Source organism: Tiliqua scincoides, chromosome 16 (genome assembly GCF_035046505.1).
Source record: "Tiliqua scincoides isolate rTilSci1 chromosome 16, rTilSci1.hap2, whole genome shotgun sequence".
Taxonomy (NCBI): domain Eukaryota; kingdom Metazoa; phylum Chordata; class Lepidosauria; order Squamata; family Scincidae; genus Tiliqua; species Tiliqua scincoides.
Window position 1 is genome coordinate 1389031 of NC_089836.1, and position 17345 is coordinate 1406375.

A 17345-nucleotide genomic window follows, 5' to 3' on the forward strand; every position below is an offset into this window, starting at 1 on the left:
GATGCAGCACACGTCCCGTTGGCACCGCTATGCCAGTGCTGGGAAGCACTGACGTAAGGGGTTAGGATTGCGCCCCTAGTGAAATTGCTTGGGTCCCAGGCCTGGAATGCTGCCTCTCTGTTTCATAAGAAATATATTGGCAAGGGGCTTTTTGTCTGATGCCAAGTACCATAAAACACCAGGCAGTATGCAGATCTTGCCATCCTGACTGCAGCAGTCGGGGGGGGTGAGCTTGTTCTTGCCTTCTGGCTACTTTCCTTCCTCCGAAAGGTAGCAGGAACCTGTTTTAAGCATCCACCACAATCTGACCTTCTTTCCTTCACCCTTATTTGTATCTCTGCAGCTGGGAGCAGAGCTCGCTATGTGGACATCCTAAACCCAAGTGGAACCAAGTCACCGGAGGCGGTCCCTGCCCCATCAGAACTCTTTGCCCCACTTGCCCCGATGCCCATCCCAGCAAACCTGCTGGTACCAAACTCAGGTGAGTAGAACCAGAGGAAAGAGGATGGAGGGGGAGATGCCAGTCTTCAGAGAGCTTCCTCTTTGCTTTCTCTTTTCAGTTTGCATTATTGGTACTTCATCCTTTTGCATGGGGGGGGGGGGGGGGCCTGAAGAAATTTTTAGGTCTGGTGTTGCTTGGATTGTTCTGTGCAGAAAAAATAAAAAATATTTGTCTTGTTCAGTTGACATGTAGAAGTTGTGAGTTTCTCTTTTTTTTTACTTATCTAAGTACAAATTTTGATCATTTAAGAAAAAAAAAGAGGATTTTGACAGACTATAGTTTCCAAGCAAACGGTGGGAGTCTCTCTAAGCAGAACAGTTTTTCTCTTCCCTGTGTGTGCACACAACAGACATCCTGGTGTGCAGCACCACTGAGACCACACACTTGGGTGTGCTCTGGCTGGGAGGGGTGTAAGGCTGGTTTTTGTTTGCTAAGCTTCTGATCCCTTCTTGCAGTTGCGGAGGAGCAGCAGCCCTTGGAAGGCAAGGTGGCAGAAGACCAGGTGGCCCCAGGAAACCAACCCGTCCCCGAGACGGCTGCTGAACTTCCACCAGTAAGATCTTCCTGGGTGGCATCTTTGGAGACTACAGAATCCCTGGCAAAGCTTTGCGCAGACATGGCCTATAGAACAAGATCTTGTTGGCTAATGGATCTTGAGTTGTGAGGGGGATCCGCTGCAAGACCCTCCCCCTCTGTGGATAGCAAATTCTGCAGATAACGAACTCCACAACTGGAGGGCCTCAGAGGACCCCTGGACAATACTTCTGTCGAGTCCTGGGGTCCCACAGATAAGGAGTGTTTTCATTCTAGCAAATGTGTCTTGCTCCTTACCTTTTTCAGTAGTTGCATCCACACAGACTTGGGCCTCTGCTTTGTCCTACCATCTGACTGAAAACTTACAATCTCTCCTTCTTTCCACTAGAACTTGAATTCTGCCAAGTTTCCGCCTGGCTCCGAGTTCCCTCCATCCAACCCGGATGGCTCCCAGTCTGGAGAGGTGGGTCTGACTTGCTGAGTGGGCGCTCAGGACTTCTGTAGGCATATCCTGAAACCCTCCAATGTTGCTTTCTTAACTCTTGCAGTCTGAAACAGCAGGTCTTGGCTCAGGAGCTTATGACCACACTTGTGGGGCAAATAATCAGCCCCTCCACAACCAGGACCAGAGGTGGGGGTCCCAGAGGGTGGATATTGGCCAGGCCTGTGTTAGTGTCTTACAGCTGGGAATCGAGTTCTGCAGACCATTTTAGACAGGGGTGTCAAACATAAGGCCCGGGGGCCGGATGCGGCCCACGGAAGCTTTTCATCCGGCCCTCAGGCTCTCAGCTGCTGAGCAGTGCTGAGGTGTTACTGCTGAAAGCACACTCCACTTGAAAATTGGGCTGTCCCATATCTTGAAATATGATAAAGATTTATCTATTTTCTCTTCTGTCATTTGCAGCTAATGAATTCCTAAGAGAAAAAGTGCTTATTTTTGGTTCTAATCTGTTTATTGTCGATACTTTCTGCCTAAACAACATCAGTTCTGGCCCTCAGCAGGCCTCATGAATGCCATTCGGCCCTCGGTATGAAACGAGTTTGACACCCCTGATTTTAGATGTTCATACGAAGGGCCCAAAGGAGGCATTCTGAGCAGGGCTTCTCTTTCCTTCTGCGCATGCATTTGATTTAGCTTGTGTTGAGGTCTTGCCGTGATAACCCTGAATTAATCCATGCTAGATCAGCCAGCAGCTTCCAGCTGCATCCCTCTAATCCAGGAAGCCCTCCTTTGATTTGAGCTAATGTGCGTTTTGCCAGTTGGAGCAAAGTTCTGTCTTTGGCGCCAGAGGCTTTCTTTTTTTAGAACAACCAAAACCAGACTAGGAGAACTGAGCCTGAGGCGGTGGTCTGCATGATGGACGTTGATTCCTCTCTTTGTCCGTGTTGTGTGTGTTTTGCTGTTTTGTAGCTTTCGCGCTCTAGTTCAATGAGTTCATTGTCACGCGAAGTAAGCCAGCATTTCCATCAGGTACATTTGGCTGGCCGTTCTCACCTACACTGACTGTCCCGTTTGAAAAATTCTGCTCCTTCCCTCCCTGTCCCCCTCCCATCTTTTTAATTTTGGCTCAGTCCCTTCACTCTTCCCCCCTCAGTCTTCTCCCGCCTTCCTTTCACGGGTCTAACATGGGGCCATAAAGATGAAGAGTTCCTTCTCGCCCTTGGAGGGGCCTCCGAGAATTGCCATGGACGCAGCTGGCAGCTTCTGTCTTCTAGTCAGAAGTGAAATGGAGTCAGTTCTCATTGCACATCCCAGAATTGGCCCCGGCCTTTTCCCCCGGTCCCTGAGCAGAGAAACAGAGCGCTTCATCTTTTTGAGGGCTGCCATGTTGATCCCCTTCAAGCAGGGAGACCCACCGCTAGTCGTGGTGTTCTCAAACAAGGCATGAGGCTTACTAATGCAGTCGGGAGGCAGCTGATCCCCGACTTTAACTGGTTTGCTGCTGTCCACGCATGGCTGAAGGGGTTTCTCCTGCCCGCAAACAAGCGGCTTCAGGCTTGTGCATGTGCTTTTGTTTGACCACCTCCTGTGGTGTGGCGGTTGGGAGCACAGAAGCTTCCCAACATGTTGGGGACACCTGGATTGGTGGGCTCTGTTTTTGCATTGGTGTCACAGTCTGCTGCTCCGTGCCAAGTTGGGGGCACCAGTGGTGTTGTGCAGTTTCTCCCTGGGTGTGTTGAGTGTACAAAAGCAGCTTTGCAAGACACATTCTGGAGTCTCTCTAGTGCCTAATGGAAAATTCTCTCCTTTTTAGCTGTCCTCCGAAGGTCCCCCCGCAGGAACTGTCCAGTTTTACAACCCTTCTCAGTTCGCCCAGGTAATGATCCTTATGCTGTTCATCTTTGCCTTCACCTCTATCCCTGTTGGTCAGACAGGAGATCTGAGGACTTGTACCAGCAAGTGGCTTCAAGCCAGGACTTGCTTCAAAGTCCAGATCCACTTCATTGAAATCTCACCTCAGCACACTTGAAATGTTCTTGCACAAGTGCCTCTGCCGGGTGGAAATTTCGCCTTGATTTGTCTCGGGAAGCTCCAGTGCTTTCCGTTTGCGCTTTCTGGGTATGGAATCGATGGAAAGTGTCCCTGTAAACTTGATGCCAGAAGGCTGTGTTTTGTATGCAGGTGTGTGTTTTTTTCCTTTTGCGTGGGGGGAAATGGACTCAGCCACAAGGTGCGTGAACTGGCCTTTCTTCTTGTATCTTTTTCAGCATGCAGCAGCTCCTGGAAGCACAAGATTGGGCAGAATTGGACAGAGAAAATACCCCACCTTGAAATAGTACCTTGCTATCTGGGCTGCCACATATGGATTTGCAAGGAATGACTCAAGGCCCCACAGCACACCGAATCCTCTCGCCTGCTGAGAGGACAACCGGTTTGTGTGTGTGTTCCACTGAGGCCTCATGGCTTACAAAAATTACCAAACCCCCCCTCCCCTTCCCCTCCCCGTTAGGTGAAAACTGGTTGGAAGTTCTGACTTTGGAAGGACTGCAGAAGGACGAACCAGCAGGAGCTCCGAGAATCGGATGGGAAGCGGGGAGGGGGGTGGACAGCCCTTCCCTTCGTCTGGCTCACTTCGGTTCGCAGTCTCTTCAGTGATTTGTGAATTTGTTAAACACAACAGCCTTTTCGTCACACGTCGCCCATCAACACAACGGTTTGTGGCCTTTCAAGAAGTGGGGCGCAATTTTTATGCATATATAAACCACCAGCTGGGTTTAGTCCTGATCCGGAAGCATTGAGAGAGATGGCTGGGATTCTGTTCACACTTGACCTTTCCTTCCCCCCCCCCATCACCTTGGGGAAGGAAGCATAGCTCATCCAAATAAACAGACACACCAGTGAATGAAATAAAGAAAGAAAACTGTGATTTGTAATCTAAGGTTTCATTGCAAGTGGGTTTCCTTTAGTCTGTATGTAGTTTGTGTTAAGCTCCTTGTCAAGCTGACTGTATAGTCCGAGAAGCAGTGCTTTTTTATAGTGTGGGTGAGGGCTGTCCCTTTTCTGGCAAGTCCTCGAAGTGCAATATGACTGTCCTGCTTTCTCTCAAACTCCCGCAAACTCAACATGAAGTTGGGCACAGCTCGCCAGGATCTTGTGGGGCTGGGTTATTTAAAGTGTTTTGTGGGGGTCTTTTTCCACTCTTCTGTCTTAAGCTGTTTCCCTTATCAGGATGACTGAGGTCTGTCTTAGCTAACAAATTGCACCTTGACTGAATTATAAGTGGCGCTGGAATTGGCTCGCCTCTCCTGGGATGGGCCCGCAACTGGTTTGCATTGTGCAGGAAATTGGCCAAGCCTTCATGGTGGCAGATAACATTCACCTCCACTTTTAAAAAGCTTGGACCATCCAACAAGAGGAGGCGAAATGGTTTTAATGGTTCAGGTTTGCTCTGGGAAGCCCACTCCCAGGACTACCAGTAGGGCTTGTGTATTGGAAGAACGCTGACGCGGATTTATCAGTGTCGACCCGGGACTCTCTTTGTGGATCTGCTCCACACATCTGGGACGTGGAAAGCCTTAAATCTGTTACAAATGGGTTGTTTGTGCTTTGGAAGGAATCATTCTGATGGCGTGTGACTTCTCCGTCACCCAGCCTTCTCATGTTTTTTCTTCTACTGCGTGCTTCTCTCTCTCTCTCTCTCTCGTTCCATGTAGACTGCCAAACATGTTTCAGTTCAAGGAGGCTTCCTCGGAGCAGAGAGCCACTCTCTGTCCTGAATGTTAGAATTACACTGTAAATTCTTTAAATAAACTATTTTGCGCTCTGGAGCACTTTTCACATTTTCCTTGGCTTGTCCTTATTGGGATAGCAGGCTCCTTTAATTCGAAGGAGGGACTGTGGGGTGGGGGCAGGGAATTAATATAGTTGAACTTCTTGTTAATTACGTCACCAATTACGTTAAATATAGGAATCGGGCAAACCTGATACAAACCTGTTAGTATGTCATGATAGTCCTGACTTTGGTTTTTAGACTTGTCCTTTCAGGCAGCTGAAAATGGATGAGTTTTGAGTTCAGGTGCTTCACATGCATGCCTTGGGCCATGACTGGAATAGATCTTTCCTCTGCTCCAGAATAATCCCCCTGTAGTCTTTCAGCTGTGGATTTTTCCCCCTTTTCCTCACCTGTGCAGTGTCTTGGCCACCGGTTCCGCATGTCAAGGAGGGTATTGCAGTCAAGCCCATGACTCATGGGCATTCAGTCCGGGCACATGCGGGGGGGGGGGGGAGTTGAATTTGCTGTCTTCCCTTTGGACAGGTTTCAGGCAAAATATGCAAATTAGCTATTATCTCTTGACCACACTGGCTGATTTGTTGGTAATGCGGATATAGTTGTAAGGTTTTTAAGATTTTATTTTAAACATGAACGTTGACTACAGTGACTTTGCAAAGGCAGCTGTGGGGCAGGAGCCACATTTCAGAGTGCGTGTGTTTCGTGAACATCCCATGGGTAACAATTTCCATGGATAATCAAATCCTTGCAGGATTTTCCGGGTGCCTTTCAGAAGGCTAGGAGGACATGTACTGCCTCTCTTGCCTCAAAGGACAACCTGCACAAGACCGGAAGGCATTTACTGCCCCCAAAACACCAGTACAGGAGCAACAGTATCTTGAGACAACAGTCTTCAGTGAGGTGTGGGTTGGCTGAACAAGGTAGTGAGTAGCCAGCGGGTGCCAGGGCTAGCCGAACACGGACAGAGCAGAGTGGGGACATGGACAGTGTCCATTCAGCAGCTATCATCTTGTGTGTGAGGCACTTACAGCTATGCAGTTGCTTCCCCCCCCAAACATCAAAAGATCCCTACTATCCAAAGGTCCACTGTGTCCAGCTTCCTGCATCTCATAGTACCCCACAGGGGAGCACACAAGACCATAAAAGACCTGCATCTTGGTGCCCTCTGGCATTCTGAGGTAGCCCAAGATCTTCTAAAACCAGGAGGCTACACACAGTCACCCTGACTGGTCATCTGTGATGGATTTTCCCTCCCTCATTCATTCTGTCCAGTTCCCTTTTAAAGGCACTGAGGTCAGAAGCCATCACTGCATTCTGGGGCAGGACGTTCCACAAGCTAACTGCATGTTGAGTAAAGAAAAATTTTTGTTCTGATTCGCTTGCCACTCAGTTCGAGGGGCTGTCCCCTGGTTCCGGTAGTGTGAGAGGGAAGACAACATCCCTATACAGTGGGGAGGGGGCCTGTGGCCATGCCAGGGTCAAGCCCAGTGGGGGGGCAGCAGTGGGGGGGCTGTGGCTGTGCAGGGCTAACCCTCCTGGCAGGAGGGAGTGGGGGGGCGCCGTGGCCGTGTAGGGTCAAGCCCTCCTGGGGGGCAGCAACTATCCTCATATAGACTGGGTCAATTGTTCTGGTCATGATAAGCAGACCGGATTTCTTGACGTGCTAAATGACTGTGCCTTAGAGCAGCTAGTCACGGAGCCCACCAGAGGGCAGGTGACTCTGGATTTAATATTGTGCGGTACACAGGACCTGGTTAGAGATGTAAATGTTACTGAGCCATTGGGGAACAGGGATCATGCTGCGATCCATTTTCACATGCACTTTGGGGGAAGAATACCAGGCAAATCTCTAACAAAAACCCTTGACTTCCGACGGGCGGACTTCCCTCAAATGAGGAGGCTGGTTAGAAGGAGGTTGAAAGGGAGGGTAAAAAGAGTCCAGTCTCTCCAGAGTGCATGGAGGCTGCTTAAAACAACAGTAATAGAGGCCCAGCAGATGTGTATACCGCAAAGAAAGAAGGGTTCCACTAAATCCAGGAGGGTGCCCGCATGGCTAACCAGGTTAGAGAGGCTGTGAAGGGCAAGGAAGCTTCCTTCCATAAATGGAAGTCTTGCCCTAATGAGGAGAATAAAAAGGAACATAAACTGTGGCAAAAGAAATGTAAGAAGGCGATACGGGAGGCCAAGCGAGACTATGAGGAACGCATGGCCAGCAACATTAAGGGGAATAATAAAAGCTTCAAATATGTTAGAAGCAGGAAACCCGCCAGAGAAGCGGTTGGCCCTCTAGATGGGGAGGGAGGGAAAGGGGAGATAAAAGGAGACTTAGAGATGGCAGAGAAATTAAATGAGTTCTTTGCATCTGTCTTCACGGCAGAAGACCTCGGGCAGATACCGCTGCCCGAACGGCCCCTCCTGACCGAGGAGTTAAGTCAGATAGAGGTTAAAAGAGATGTTTCAGACCTCATTGATAAATTAAAGATAAATAAGTCACCGGGCCCTGATGGCATCCACCCAAGAGTTATTAAGGAATTGAAGAATGAAGTTGCAGATCTCTTGACTAAGATATGCAACTTGTCCCTCAAAATGGCCACGGTACCAGAAGATTGGAGGATAGCAAATGTCACGCCTATCTTTAAAAAGGGAAAGAGGGGGGACCCGGGAAACTATAGGCCGGTCAGCCTAACATCCATACCGGGTAAGATGGTGGAATGCCTCGTCAAAGATAGGATCTCAAAACACGTAGAGGAACAGGCCTTGCTGAGGGAGAATCAGCCTGGCTTCTGTAAGGGTAAGTCTTGCATCACAAGGTGGGGGGGTTGAGTTGTGCAGGGCTAACCCCTCCTGGGGGCAGCAGTGGGGGGCTGTGGCCGTGTAGGGTCAAGCCCTCCTGGGGAGCAGCAGTAGGGGGGTTCGGTCGTGCAGGGTCAAGCCCTCGGGGGGGCAGCAGTGGGGGGGCTGTGGCCGTGCGGGGTCAAGCCCTCCAGGGGGGCAGCAGTAGGGGGGGCTGTGGCTGCACGCGGGGGGGAGCAGCCACTGGGGCTCCTCCTCCACGCTTCCGGTCTGGCCCTCCTCTTCTGGGACAGGGGGGGCTGCAGAGGCAGGGAAGGGGAGTCAGGGGAGCACGTGGGGCGGAGTTTTGGGGCCTCAGGTCTCTGCCTGAAGAGGAAGGAGGGAGGAGGGGAAACTGAGGCACAGCTGGCAGAGGGGGGCAGGCACAGGGTGTTCCTCCCCAGTCCACCCCCCATAGGGGTCACTTCACCCCACCCCATCAGTGGCCAGGCACCCCCAGGAGGGTCCACAGCTGGTAGGGGAGGCTGGAGCATTTTGGGGAGACATCAGTTGGGAGGCTGTGACCGTTCAGGGTCAAGCTCTCCTGGGGGCAGCAGTGTGGGGGGCTGGCCGTGAAGGGCTAACCCCTCCTGGGGACAGCAGTGGGGGGGCTGTGGCTGTGCCAGGGTCAAGCCCTCCTGGGGAGCAGCAGTGGGGGGGCCGGTCGTGCAGGGCTAACCTCTCCTGGGGGGCAGCAGTGTGGGGGCTCTGGCTGTGCGGGACCAGCCCTCCTGGGGGACAGCAGTTGGGGACTGTGGCTGGGCAGCACCAGCCCTCCTGGGGAGCAGCAGTGGGGGGGGGGGGCTGGTCGTGCAGGGCTAACCCCTCCTGGGGGCAGAAGTGGGGGGCAGCGGCCGTGTAGGGTCAAGCCCTCCAGGGGCAGCAGTGGCTGGGGGCTGTGGCCGTGCGAGAGCAAACCCTCCTGAAGGCAACAGTGGGGGGCTGTGGCCCTGCAGGGTCAGGCCCTCCTGAGGAGCAGCAGTGGGGGGGCTGCGGCCGTGCGAGTGCAGACCCTTCTAGGGGCAGCAGTGGGGGGAGGGCTGCGGCCGTTTGGGGCCAATCCGTCCCGGGGGGAAAAGGGGGGCGCGGCTCGCGGGTGCCGGGGCTGCCGGGGCTCCGCGGCGAGCCGGACGCGGCCCGAGGAGGGCGCCGTCGCGGGCGTCAGTCCCGCCCGGCCTCGACGGGACTGCGGGCTCGACTCTGGCGACGCGGCCGGCGCCCGGAGGGGTCTCGACCGCGGCTCCACCGCAGCCCCCGAAGGGGGACACCCGCCTGCGCCACTCACTCCCGCCACGGGGACCCCGCCGGGCTCCTCTTAAGCCGCCCCGGGCGGGGGGGCGGGGCTCCTCCTGCTGCGCGCCCATTGGCCGCCTCGCCGGACATGCAAATGAGCCCCCGCCCAGTCGGAGCCGCAGCCGCAGCGCCTCGCGCGACCAGGCAGCAGGTAGCTGCTGCACGCGGGGGGGGGGGAGCAGCCGGTGGGACTCCTCCTCCACACTTCCGGTCTGGTCCTCCTCTGCAGAGGCAGGGAAGGGGAGTCAGGGGAGCACTTGGGGAGGAGCTTTGGGGCCTGGAGCAGGACAGGTGACCTGCACTGAGTAGCCCCCCACCCCTAGCAGCCCCTCCCCCTCAGCCTTGTGCAGCCTCTGGAAGGGGCACTGCTGCTCAGCCTGGCCTGGAGCCTCCTGCATCTGTCTGGGTCTCTCTGGTGCTCAGCAGGACTCCTGGGTCCCTGCAGGGCTCTCAGACCTCCGCCTGACCCGCTCCAGGAGAAGGCTGCACTTGGCACTCCTCCTCCATCGTCCCTTCTCTGCCCCCTCCCCCGTCCTGGCCCACACACACACACACACACACACACACACACACACACACACACACAAGGGTTTTTAGGGTCATACCAGCCCCTTGTCCCTGGACGGTCAGGAGCTACCCTCGGTGCCTCTCCGCATCCTTGAGGTTGTGTGCTTCAGTTGTGGTCCTGTTTTCTCTGGAAGCTGCTAACCTTTCGGAGGGAAGCACTTGTGAATTTCCCAGGCCGCCACCTTCACTAACAGGGTATGCCCGTGAGTCGTGAGCCCTCGCCAGAGACAGCCACCGCCTTCCGAAGGCAGCCCAGGGCCCTTGTCGCCAGTGGGGCTGCCCTCAGACTTGGTCTTAGAAAAGACTTTAGGTGAGTTGGACAGAGACAGTGATGGGGAGAGGACGTGCCGGAGGTGCGGTTGTGCAGGGCTTGGTCAGGGCCAGATAGCGGGAGGAAGCTGAGAGCAAGGAGGTGAAAGGAGGCCATTTCATGACCGCCCCAGGCTCGTGGGAGAGGAAACAGGCTCCCCCCTCCAGAAGTAGGAGAACAGTCAGTTCTCTACAAACTAAAGACAGGGCCTAGACATGGTCTAGGGCTCTCCTTGCCAGCTGGGCTTTGTCATGTGCTTCTGGAACAAGGGAATATCGCACTAACTGGATGTCACAGAAATGGACAGTGCCCACTGAAGACGACCCCAGACCAGCTGATGGAAGAAGGTACTAGGAGGAACCTGAGGTCACGACCGCAGACCAGCTGATGGGAGAAGGTGTGAGGGGGGACCTGAGGTCACGACCCAAGACCAGCTGATGGAAGAAGGAGGAGGGACCTGAGGTCATCATTCGGCCCACAGGCCAGACTGGAACTGCCTTCTCTTGCCCCAAGGGGATAAAAATTGGGAACCAGAGTGAGATGGGGGGGAGCTTCTTCATCTTCATGCTTCTTCCCAGGCTGGCCTGGGCTAAGAACATCAACCATCAACATGCATGCCAGCCCTGCATGCAAATGCGTGTGCACACTAGGGACTAGTAACTTAGCGCAATAGCTCTATCACACTGTCATCAATAAAGTTTCCTTGAGTGGGATTTCACTGGCTAGAGGTGTCTGTTCCCTGAGAGGGTAAAAGGATGAGTTGGGACTGAGGAAGGCTGACCATCTTCCTGGTCTCTTCTCCCTGTGAAGTAAGCCCCTTTGGCCCAGGTGTACATTCTGTCCCTAATACCCCTTGCCAATTGTTGGGCGTTAAGACCCTCCCCAAATCACTGAAATGCCTTGCCCCATTTGTTGCATGTGAATGGAGCAGCAGCTGGGGTGGGTGGGTGTATTTTGCTCAGTCGACTGCCTTGGCCCAGCTCAGGGCATGGATATTTTGGTGTTCTTCCTGTTCCAACACCATGTTGAACACTACCTGTTGGGGACAACATTTAAAGGTGAGGCTTTGGCTTCTTTCTTACTTCTAAAACCAGGAGGTTGCACATGCCTGTTGTGGCTTGCAATCTGTCCAGTCTTCTTTTCAAGGCATCTAGGCCATATGCAATCCCTACATCCTGTGGCAAGGGGTTCCACAGGTTAATCATACTCTGTGCAAAAAAAGATTTTCTTTTGTCCTAACTCTTCCAACACTCAATTTTAACAGATGTCCCCTGTTTCTGGTGTTGGTTGAGAGGGAAAAGAATATCCCTCTATCCATCCCCTGCATAATTTTCTACATGTTCCCCTTCAGGTCCCCGTTTTCTAAAGATCCCCAAATAGCTAGCAACAAAGGCCGGAAGGTCACTTGCTTAAAAAGGATCACCCGTTAAGCGGACTTCTTAGCACTCATGGGAGACCCACCTTGGAAGCAGGAACCAACAAAACTAACTCAAGAGCATCCTTCAGCATCTCTGCTTTTTAAACCTGCTCCTTACAGCCCTATCCTCCCTCTCTCCCAGACAAAAGGAAGTATTTCTTGACTCAGCCCTTAATCTGTGGAATTCCTTGCCACAGGATGTGGTGATGAAGGCCTAGATGCCTGTAAGAGGAGTTTGGACAGATTGATGGAGGAAAAGTTCATCATAGGTTACAAGCCATGGTGGGTATGTGAAATGTCCTGAGTTTGGAAGTTGGCCCTTTCTGAATTCCAGGTGTAAGGGAGTAGTAGCAGGAAGCAGGTCTCTTGTGGGCTCCCAGGGGCATCTGGTGGGTCAATGTAAGATGCAGGAATCTGGACTAGATGGCCTGATTCCCTGGCCTGATCCAGCAGGGCAGGGCTCTTTGGATATCCTTATGTTCTTAAGGTCTCTGCCCTACAATAGGAATTGGGGAAACAATGTTAGGAAGTTGTTAATTAACTTCCTTTTTGATGCAAACACTCCTGTTGTTAGAATTGGGCTCCCCCCCAATTCTGACATTTTTCAGCCCAATCCTGCTTCTGTCTACTCAGAAGTAAGTCCCATTAGAATAAATGGGGCTTACTCCCAGGAAAGTGTGGATAAGTTTGTGCTGTTAGTTGGTGGGAATTGTTCCACTGCATTCTAAGCCTTGTAGTTCTTCTGAGTTGTTTTATGCAAACTGCCCTGAATAGCAGCTTGGCAAATCAAAGCAGAGAATGCAGCTGTCTGTGTGTACGCTTTGAGCAAACAAATATGAAAACACATTAAGATTGTGATCCTCTACACCAGGGGTGTCCAAAGTTTTTGGCAGGAGGGCCACATCACCTCTCTGACACTGTGTTGGGGGCCGGGGGGGGGGGGAAAGAATTAATTTACATTTAAAATTTGAATAAATTTACATAAGTTTACATGAAAGAATATATTAAAGATGGACTTATATGAATGAATGAAGGTCTTGCAATAGCTCAAGGCCTATAAAAGGCCTTGCACAAAGCAAGGCTGGCCTTTCCTTTGCTGCTGCTACTGCATCACAGACTTGAAAGAGCAAGCAGTGGAGGCAGCCCTCATCCCACAGCTCACATGAGAGGTCAAACAGTTGCCCTCATGCTGAGAGAAGTTGCGCTGGGCCAGTGCAGGCTTCAACAAATCTCCAGAGGGCCAGAGGCTCATTGGAGACTGGGGACTCCCTGAGGGCCGCACTGAGAGGCCTCGAGGGCCGCAAGTGGACCCCGGGCCAGGGTTTGGGCATCCCTGCTCTACACCCTTCCTGCAGTGTGGGCCATTCCTGGTCATCTTACTTGCCAGAATAGTCTTTCCACGAGCAAATCCCTGCTCAGAACATATCCCTCCTTCAAAGGCTATCCAAATACTGGTTGGGGGCAGGAGGGAACAATTGCCAGGAGGGTGGCAGCCGTGTCGGGCTGTAGGGACACAAACAGCAGAAAGTCTGTAGTTCCCAGAAAGACCAACATGTTTATTTGCAGTAGGTGTTACTGTGAAAGCTGAGGTTGAAATCAATGCTAGCCTTTAGGTGCCACTACATTCCCCTCCCCAAATCTCCTGCAGTCTGCATCAAAGGCCTTGTCTTCTGGCCTACATACCAATAGATGGGGATGTGTGCTTGCCTGTGGGGTGTGTGTGTAAGAGACATTTCCTCAGGGTGGCTCTACCACTGTGGAATTCCTTTCCCAGGGAGACCTGTATAGTTCCGTCCCCCCTGTAGTTTTTAACAAATATTATTTGGCTGTAACCTCTATGGCAGAGCTTTTCAACCTTTTTCATCTCATGGCACACTGACAAAGCACTAAAATTGTCAAGGGACACCATCAGTGTTTTGACAATTGGCAAGGCACACCACACTGACAGCAAGGGCTCAAATCCCCCAGTGGCCCTACTATTAAAAGATCCTCTCCCAACTCCCATGGCACACCTGCAGACCACCCGTGGCACACCAGTGTGCCACAGCACAGTGGTTGTAAATGGCTGCTTTGTGGTATTAAATGTGATTTTTCTTTTTGGTCAATGGTTGGCAACCTTCAGTCTCGAAAGACTATGGTATAAGCCTTCAGCACCCAGTATTCCCAGGCGGTCTCCCATCCAAGTACTAACCAGGCCTGACCCTGCTTAGCTTCCAAGATCAGACAAGATCAGGCATGTGCAGGGTAACAGTTTTGGTCAGCTGCTTTTGCTACTTGGAAAAAATAGTTTTAAAATGGATTAAGTGGGGGTGCGGGTTAGAAGAACTTGTTCAATGGCCAGGTCAACTGAAGGCTAAAACTGGGAAGGGTTGTAGCTATTGATGATGATGAAGAAGAAGAAGAAGAAGAAGGCTAAAACTGGGAGGAGGAGGACTGATGATGATGGTGATAATGGTGAAGGCTAAAACTGGAAAGGGTTGTAGCTATTGGTGATGATGATGAAGGCTAAAAATGGGAAGGGTTGTAGCTATTGATGGTGATGATGATGATGAAGGCTAAAACTGGGGGGAGGAGGTAGGATTGATGATGATGGTGATGATGATGAAGGCTAAAAATGGGAAGGGTTGTAGCTATTGATGGTGATGGTGATGATGATGATGAAGGCTAAAACTGGGAGGAGGAGGTAGGATTGATGATGATGGTGATGATGATGAAGGCTAAAACTGGAAAGGGTTGTAGCTGATGATGATGATGATGAAGGCTAAAACTGGGAGGAGGAGGTAGGATTGATGATGATGGTGATGATGATGAAGGCTAAAACTGGAAAGGGTTGTAGCTGATGATGATGATGAAGGCTAAAACTGGGGGGAGGAGGTAGGATTGATGATGATGGTGATGATGATGATGAAGGCTAAAATGGGAAGGGTTGTAGCTATTGATGGTGATGATGATGATGAAGGCTAAAACTGGGGGGGAGGTAGGATTGATGATGATGGTGATAATGATGAAGGCTAAAACTGGGAAGGGTTGTAGCTGATGATGATGAAGATGATGAAGGCTAATACTGGGAGGAGGAGGTAGGATTGATGATGATGGTGACGATGACGAAGGCTAAAACTGGGTGGGGTTGTAGCTATTGAGGAGGAGCCTCCTGCCCCTGTGCATCCATGGGGGTCCCCCGAAGGCGGTGGGGCGCAGGGGGCGCGCGTTCCCAGGGCTGCAGAGGAGCGGCGCGGGCCGGTCTCTTGGCCGCCCCGGAAGGGTTCCTTTCGGCGGGCGGGCGGGCGATCGTTCGCGGAGGCTCCAGGAAGGGCGGGGCGGGCGGTTGCCTGCCTGCCTGCCTGCCTGCGGGGCTCCCGGCCGGGCTCCTTCCCGGAGCAGCAGCAGGTCAGGGGCGCGGCTGGAGGGACGGGGCTGTGCGGTGCGCCCGGCGGAGCCCCGCGGGGACCCGGGCAGCGGAGGGGAGGAAGGCGCTGGAGGAGGAGTTGGAGGAGGAGGAAGGCTGCCGGGCGGTGGTTGGGTAGCCAGGGAGCCGTCGCTACATAGTCACCCCCTGTTTGCCCTCACAACAACCCTGCGAGGTAGGGGGAGGCTGGGACAGAGTCAGGCCTAAGGTGCCAGGGGGACATAGTTACCTCCTTTTGTCCTCGCAACAGCCCTTGGGGGTAGGACAAGGCTGGGAGAGAGTGACCACTGGGGAGTCAAGGGGGTACTTCGTCATCACCTTTTGTTTGCACAACAACCCTGCAAGGTAGAGCTAGGCTGGGAGAGAGTGACTGGCCCAAGGTCCACTGGCATACCTGGGGGGGGTAGATAGTTCTCTCCTTTTGTCCTCGCAACAGCCCTGTGGGGTAGGACAAGGCTGGGAGAGAGTGACCACTGGGGAGTCAAGGAGGTACTTCGTCATCACCTTTTGTTTTCACAACAACCCTGCAAGGTAGAGCTAGGCTGGGAGAGAGTGACTGGCCCAAGGTCCACTGGCATACCTGGGGGGGGTAGATAGTTCTCTCCTTTTGTCCTCGCAACAGCCCTGTGGGGTAGGACAAGGCTGGGAGAGAGTGACCACTAGGGAGTCAAGGGGGTACTTCGTCATCACCTTTTGTTTTCACAACAACCCTGCAAGGTAGAGCTAGGCTGGGAGAGGATGACTGGCCAAAGGTCCATTGGCATACCTGGGGGGGTACATAGTTATCTCCTTTTGTACTAGCAACAGCCCTGCAAGGTAGGGCAAAGTTGGGAGAGGGTGACTGGCCCAAGGTCACCACCAGGAAGCTTCATGGCTGAGCGGGGATTTGAACCTGGTCTTTCAGGATTTGAACCTGGGTCTTCCAGTAGAACTACTACACCACCTGGCTTACCTGGGAGTAAGCCCCATTGACGGGGCACCACTGCCAACTGTTTTGTTTTCACTTTATTTTTCAAAGCAAAAGAAGCCACCAACATTGCTGGCTTCTTTTAGTTTAAAAAGAAGTGAATCTGCGCAGCTCGGAGGGCCACCCTGATGTGAGGTCGGCCACGTCTTCCCTAAAAAGAATGGGGAGGGAGGAGAAAAGGGGGCAGCCATCAGAGTGTTACAGAATTACTAACCCAGGAAACTGCATGGCTGAGCAGGGATTTGAACCCGGACCTTCCAGCCCCAACTGAAGCAACTACCTGCCAAGGAAGACAGACAGGTAACAGGTGTGTAGGGACTGAGAAGCACCGATCAGTGAAACCGTGGATACAATGTCAGTGGCTGCAGTCCCATATGCATCACTTGTAATCCCAAATGCATCACTTGGAAATAAGCCTCAGTTTTCCCGCCTGTAAAATGGGAATAAGCACTGGGAATAAGTAATATGTGGAGCCTCTTTGGGGTGCCTTGGTGATGCTAAAATACCTGCATTAATCACGGTTTTTTTGTTTTTTTTACTTGTAGACCAGTCCCAGCGATACACGTTGCTATGTAGGCCATTTTCTTTGCATTCTCTTTGAAGATGGAGTTGTTCCTATATTGCCCTTCTCTTGGACTTCCTTCCCATGCCCTGGGCTTCTCATAAGGAAAGACTTACTTGTACTCAGTGCACCGAAATGAGGATGAACCCACCTGAGCCGTTTTCCCTGCATGCAATGGCACATACCTCAAGCACGGAGGGCCGAGCTCCTCCAAGCGTGCCCCCTAAAGTTGCTGGCAGGACCGCAAGGAAGGAGGCAGGGGATAGCGGGTATCTGCCAACTGAGGACCAGCAAGAAATAGACCCGTCTTTTTTCAGCGATGCTTTAAGGTTCCCCCCGGAAGGATTCCTAGCCAGATCACAGCGCAAATCTTTCACCCCAAAGCCCCCCCGCAAGCCGAGGCTGGAACGGACCTTGTCTCTGGACGAGCTGATCTGGCAAAGGAGGAGGATTTTCCGGACAAGCCAGGAGGGCCCAGCAGACCCCCCTGAGACGACAAACTTCTCCCCTGGCTCTCTCCAGGGGAGCCCCCCTGTTGGGCACAGTCTGGCACCCTGCAGCGGCTGCCACCCTGACCAGCAGCCTCTGCCCGGTTCACACAGGGCCTCTGAAGCTGCCAGCACCAGGCTAGAGGAGCTGAGCCTTCTGGACTCCTGGGAGAAGATGCCTTCGTGCCACAAGCCCCAGCTGTCCAAGATCATTCCCACGCAGTCCCCGCCCCCT

General features: G+C 52.7%; 2 protein-coding genes across 9 annotated transcripts in view; both read left to right on the plus strand.

Moving 5' to 3' along the window:
- Positions 1-5299, plus strand: part of SEC16A (SEC16 homolog A, endoplasmic reticulum export factor) — a 40995-nt gene extending 35696 nt beyond the window's left edge. For 3 of the 4 annotated variants that reach the window (XM_066610575.1, XM_066610577.1, XM_066610576.1), the window contains 6 exons: positions 344-481; positions 958-1055; positions 1425-1499; positions 2448-2507; positions 3292-3354; positions 3746-5299. In XM_066610575.1, coding sequence (XP_066466672.1) covers positions 344-481; positions 958-1055; positions 1425-1499; positions 2448-2507; positions 3292-3354; positions 3746-3814 — 503 coding nt within the window. In that variant the 3' untranslated portion in view covers positions 3815-5299. The remainder of the gene's footprint in view (positions 1-343; positions 482-957; positions 1056-1424; positions 1500-2447; positions 2508-3291; positions 3355-3745) is intronic. The other variant, XM_066610578.1, reaches the window with a different exon arrangement.
- A 9722-nt stretch (positions 5300-15021) lies between these two features.
- Positions 15022-17345, plus strand: part of INPP5E (inositol polyphosphate-5-phosphatase E) — a 15533-nt gene continuing 13209 nt past the window's right edge. For 3 of the 5 annotated variants that reach the window (XM_066610694.1, XM_066610698.1, XM_066610697.1), the window contains exons 1-2: positions 15022-15074; positions 16606-17345. The exon at positions 16606-17345 is cut by the window's right edge and continues 227 nt beyond it. In XM_066610694.1, the coding sequence (XP_066466791.1) occupies positions 16707-17345 (639 nt within the window). In that variant the 5' untranslated portion in view covers positions 15022-15074; positions 16606-16706. Of the gene's footprint in view, positions 15075-16235; positions 16361-16605 lie in introns of those variants that run through there. The other 2 variants (XM_066610696.1, XM_066610695.1) reach the window with 2 other exon arrangements.